Consider the following 5,261-nt stretch of genomic DNA (forward strand, 5'->3'; position numbering starts at 1 on the left):
CTCTTCCTTGACCTTGACTTGGGGGAGGAGCAACCCAGAGGTTAGACCATGTGTAGGTTTCGATACCGGAGTTGTGGTACGATCAGATTTCTTGACTGGAAGTGAACTAGAAGAGGCTGGACCACTATTCTCTCTTTGCGATGAATGGCTGGATTCTGTGCTGAGTGTGTGTGGTGGCTGTCGGTGAAATCGATCCAGAGGAGAGGGGGCTAAGGGAACGTTAGAAGGAGAGGTTGTGAGAATAGATGATGTTGAAGATCGAGGTCTGTCTGGTGCTGCGGAGGAAGCGGACACTGGTGCCCTGGATGCAGAATGTTGTCTCTTGTCTGACTCCCTTTCTCTTTCACGCTCTCTGCTTTGGCCATCTGATTGAACTCCACCTCCACTCAGTGGGCCCAAGCCATTCATATGTGAACTGGGGGTGCTGCTGCGGTGCTTGAGGGATGGGACACCAGGTGACATTCGCACTGACAGGCGTCCATACAAGAGACTGTCTCTGTGTGAAACAGTATTAAACCAATTAAGTATGTATCAAGTTGTGAGATGCGATATATAATTCCCTTTTGATCTTAAAAGCCCCTTGAAATCTACAGAAAAAAAAAAGCGATTTGTTATAATCTCATACCTGTCCTTTTCATCTTTTATACGAGTCGGTTCTCTTCTTTCCACCTCCTTTCCTCTATCATCTCTTTTCTCTGGTCCTTTTGCCCAGGATGATCCAGAGGGGAAAGAGGCAGGTGTAACATGCAGACGATTCCATGGATCATGGGGGTTACCCAATCCTCCAACTGCACTAGCAGAGGGCTCGGTCTTATGTCCAAAAACATTGGCAACTAAAGAAAATGTATAACATTTGCTTAGTCTTTGGCTGAGAGTAGAATTTGACTGATAAAACACCACTTAAATTAACCTTTTAATTAAAATGTTTAGGAAATGTTAGAAAACCAACACTTTCACATTAGAGCAGTGATTCTCAACCAGGGGTCCTCTGCAAACTTGGGGCCTGAAGATGACTTAAACAATTTAATACAAGGCAAAACAACTAAAAATCAAGATATATCAAAGTTTTGAAAAGCAAAATTCTTTTTTTTTCTTTGAGAACCAGGAATACCACTGGAAAAGCCATGTAAATTGATGAAATCTTATAACTCCTTGGGCACTTCTATAATAAATATACTTTTTCCCCCCCAAGTTATGCAAACTTGTAAATAAACTAAATAAAAAAAAAATCATTATCCAGTAAACCACAAAAAACTGCCTTGAAGTCAAAAAGGTTGAGAACCACTGTGTTAGAGTCATCCATATCCATTACTCCATATTCTTAATAAACAAAATAGCATTACAAACCTATCGTGGGGCTGCCTAGGCCTCCAAAGGCACCAGAACTCAGGGCTCCCAAAGAGAAGGTGGATGGACGAACATATGGGTCTGTAACATGAAACCCGGCCATTAGTGATCAAATTTAGACGTGATTGTCTTACTAAACGCAGAGGAAATTATGCTCTACAAAGCTAGCAAATGAAGCAAGCCTGAAGAACAGAACTGCACAGAGCAACAAGAGTAGCCATGGGTCACATTGGTTTTTGATGCCCCTACTTTCTCAGAGACAGACTCTTACCCAGATGTGCTGCTGAGGTGAGGAAAGAGGAATGGGGCATTGGAGGCATGAATGGTGTGGAGGACGGATTGACTCCACCTGAGAAGACATGGGTCAACTCAGACAAAAACTTAAACACCCATAAATGGACTACCATTGAGTGTTGATATTTAGCCAAGTTTGTGCTTTATATCCTCCTTAAGCCTTTCTAATTTAGAGCCCTCGTATGGCAGCACAGTAGTTCTGTAAAAATCCTTCAGTAGTGCTGTCAAAGTGTTTTGTACCTGGAAACTGTTATTTAGGTAGAAACAACCCACTTCAATGTCTTAAAATCAATCGTAGCTTAAGAACAATCACAGGCTTATGTCACCTGCAGAATTCCCTAAATTGGTTGCAGAAATAAGTGTAAAAAGTAAAACCCACCAGTGGCTGCAAACAGGCTTCCTGGTCTTGTAAGATCAGAAGTTGGGTCAAGTGGACCACCAAGTGGTCCTAGACCTCCTAGTCCACCAATACCAGGGCCAGGGAGTCGAGGCAACAGGTCATTACGGAAGTCCAGCTTTTGTGGATCAGCATGCATAAGCTGAGAAAGACAGCAACAGAAAGGTGGTCAACAGGACTGACACCCCTTTTTAAATAAAAACATATCTAAAATCTTATTGTTTTGATGTTCAATTATATTGTATATCAACTGATTTTTCTTTTTTATGTAAAATACCAGGAAATATTTTAACAATTTTGTCATTTTTGGCTTTTTTGCATTAGAACTAAAAATAAACACAGATGAACGCAAAAACCTTGACTTTTTCTTGATGCCTTAGAATCATCCAAGCAACACGGACATGCATAGCGCACCATTTCCCAGGCTTCTGTAAAGAGACCATCCAAATAGAGTTAGAAAAGAATTGTCCGCTAGTCATTTAGAGGTCAACAACTAAAATAGGTCAAGTACAAAACAAAAGATTAAACTTACATTACTGACTTTTGGTGGTGGTGCAAATGGGTCTGTTAGCTGTGGACACAAACACCATACATTATTCATACTTATGTCTCTATGAAGTTACAATTACAGTGTATGATGTAAATATACATGATAGGGCGTCTTTACCCTTGGAGCTTTAGGTGGAAGGTGGGACGGTACAACTCCTAAACCAGCAGCCATCTCTGGAGCAGCTCCCTGAAGGGCAACAAACTCAATAACAACACACTATTCAAACCCATTTCATGGGCTCAAAATAAAAACAGGACAAAATGTGACAGGATTGGAGCCAAACATTGGCTTTAACCCAATTAAAGTGGTCATCCTGACAAATCAGATTGTCCTTGAACTTTTAAAATGAATAACTCTGACATACTCTAATTTTCAGACTTCAGAATATCTTGCCCAAAATATGAGCCATAAATTCTTCACGGTTGTGCTATCACAACAAAAACACAAACATGTGATCATTGAATATTTGCATTTTAGCCTGTAGGATACATATTACTGCTAAAAACCAACAGAAAATACTATTCTCTCTTATAACCAACAGGAATAAACTTTAAGACAAGACAACAAACCTACAAGTAAGCTTTACCAACTTCACAGGTTGGTCATTCATAACAGAGGATTCATTCATAGTCCTTTCAAAGATACAGCTGAAAAATGGCTAATTTAAGAGAGAGTGGAAAACGGTCATTTAAAACTGAATTGAGCGTTTATGAACCACAACCACATTATTTAAATCCTAATGAGCCTGAAATCAAGACCTAAAGTCGCTTTTCCACCGAAATTACCTGGAACAATTTGTCCCAGGAACTTTTTTCCCCAGACCTGTTGCTGTCTGCGTTTCCATCGCGGTCTAAAGTACCGTGAAGAATAGGCAAATAGCCTGGTGACATAGGTCTGCGCGCATTTCTCAATACCAAGTACGCAAAGTCCGGCCTTGCATCCTCGGTAGTTCGGACTTTGCGAGTTCGCTTCGGGTGTGTGAAATCCCCATGGACGGGACGACGCAAGTCCAGTAATTCTGCAAACAGCAGCGTACTTGATAACGTCAGTCAGCTCGCCTTGGCTACTGCAATTTTCCTCACTGCATTTACAATAAGACGAAATATGATACCACTGCCTCCTTTCGTTTTCATTTAAACATATTAATAGCCGCAGAAATGTAGTTCAGGGAATGTATATAGCCTACATTACAATGAAACAAAATATTATATCACAGTATTGCCTCTTTTTATTTTCATTTTAACATATTAATAGATTAATAGAATAAAGACCAAAGTTTACCTGTTAGATTTACCCCAAAATAATTATATCTTATGTTTAACCACTAAAGAGACATCAGAGCCAGCGGCAAATGTCAGAAGGACTAGCCGAGTTGAGGCTGCTCTCATCGGGAAACATGAGCACTGAGCTCCAGCTGATCGCGTGGAGCTCACGTCTCCGAGATCGGCGAAACACATTTTTAAATAGGCGCTGTCTTTATAAATAAACTGCAGATTTGAGTTTTAAACAACTACATTCTCGCCTGAAATACTTTTAAAACTATATTTCATGACACAATAACAGTAAGATTTTGAAAATTATCAGAATAAATGGTGGTTGAAATACAATGCTGCGTGAACTAAACCAATCAGCATGCTCAGCGCCCAAGTCCCGCCCCCGAAAGTTCCAGACCTTTGAAAAAGTACTACCTCACGAGCAGGGACTTCCTGAGGGGCAATTTTTTACCCGGAACTTTATTTAGATCCTGGTTCCTACGGTGGAAACACACCGAGTACCGGCCCAAAGTCCCTAGATCCTGGGTAAAGTTCCAGCGGTGGAAACGGGGCTTTATTTTAAGATTATTATATCTTAAGTTCCAACCAATTAATTTGTGTGATAGAAATACTATATTTAAGTATAAAATCATTTATAATGCAACTTACAATATTTATTTATAATATTTATTAGTGTTCATCTGAGTAATAACATGCATGCTAAAGATATATGTAGCAATGATGTAAAAACACACTCAAACTGAGACTGAAATAACCCCGCATGCACACTACTGTTTAAAAGTTTTTGAATGTCTTATGCTCACCAAGGCTGCATTTATTTGATCAAAAGTACAGTAAAAACAGTAATATTGTGAAATAGTATTTCAATGTAAAACAAACAATTCCTATTTTAATATTTAAAAATATAATTTATTCCAGTGATTGTAACACTGAGTCTTCAGACACATTAGTCTTCAGTGTCACATGATCCTTCAGAAATCACTATTATGCCGATTTGTTGTTCATGTTGAAAACAATTGTGCTGCTTAAAGGGGTCATATGATGTTGCTAAAAAGAAGATTATTTTTGTGTATTTGGTGTAATGAAATGTGTTTATGCGGTTTAAGGTAAAAAAAAAAAAAACATTATTTTCCACATACTGTACATTATTGTTTCTCCTCTATGCCCTGCCTTTCTGAAACGCGTCGATTTTTACAAAGCTCATCGGTCTGAAAAGCGTTGTGATGCCAGACAAAAACATTAAAACCCATTATAAACGAGGCATTTGTTGCATCCAGTGGGGACATAAGGGACATAATTAATGACTTATACTGTCTTTTTACGCGTTGCATTGCATCGCACCACGTAAACATAAAACCATGTCTGCATTTGTGATCGGAGAAATGACAAACTACACACG

At 39.3% G+C, this 5,261-nt stretch overlaps 1 protein-coding gene across 4 annotated transcripts in view; it reads right to left on the reverse strand.

The window, feature by feature from the left end:
* fbrs (fibrosin) overlaps nucleotides 1-5,261 on the reverse strand; it is a 19,316-nt gene that overhangs the window by 2,173 nt on the left and 11,882 nt on the right. For 2 of the 4 annotated variants that reach the window (XM_016458435.1, XM_016458432.1), the window contains exons 12-19: nucleotides 2,706-2,789; nucleotides 2,571-2,609; nucleotides 2,395-2,466; nucleotides 2,021-2,180; nucleotides 1,619-1,696; nucleotides 1,348-1,428; nucleotides 626-833; nucleotides 4-496 (exon numbers count right to left, since the gene is read on the reverse strand). In XM_016458435.1, the coding sequence (XP_016313921.1) occupies nucleotides 4-496; nucleotides 626-833; nucleotides 1,348-1,428; nucleotides 1,619-1,696; nucleotides 2,021-2,180; nucleotides 2,395-2,466; nucleotides 2,571-2,609; nucleotides 2,706-2,789 (1,215 nt within the window). The remainder of the gene's footprint in view (nucleotides 1-3; nucleotides 497-625; nucleotides 834-1,347; nucleotides 1,429-1,618; nucleotides 1,697-2,020; nucleotides 2,181-2,394; nucleotides 2,467-2,570; nucleotides 2,610-2,705; nucleotides 2,790-5,261) is intronic. The other 2 variants (XM_016458434.1, XM_016458436.1) reach the window with 2 other exon arrangements.

The sequence above is a fragment of the Sinocyclocheilus anshuiensis genome, unplaced genomic scaffold (assembly GCF_001515605.1).
Source record: "Sinocyclocheilus anshuiensis isolate Anshui unplaced genomic scaffold, SAMN03320099.WGS_v1.1 scaffold1160, whole genome shotgun sequence".
In the NCBI taxonomy this organism is placed as follows: Eukaryota; Metazoa; Chordata; class Actinopteri; order Cypriniformes; family Cyprinidae; genus Sinocyclocheilus; species Sinocyclocheilus anshuiensis.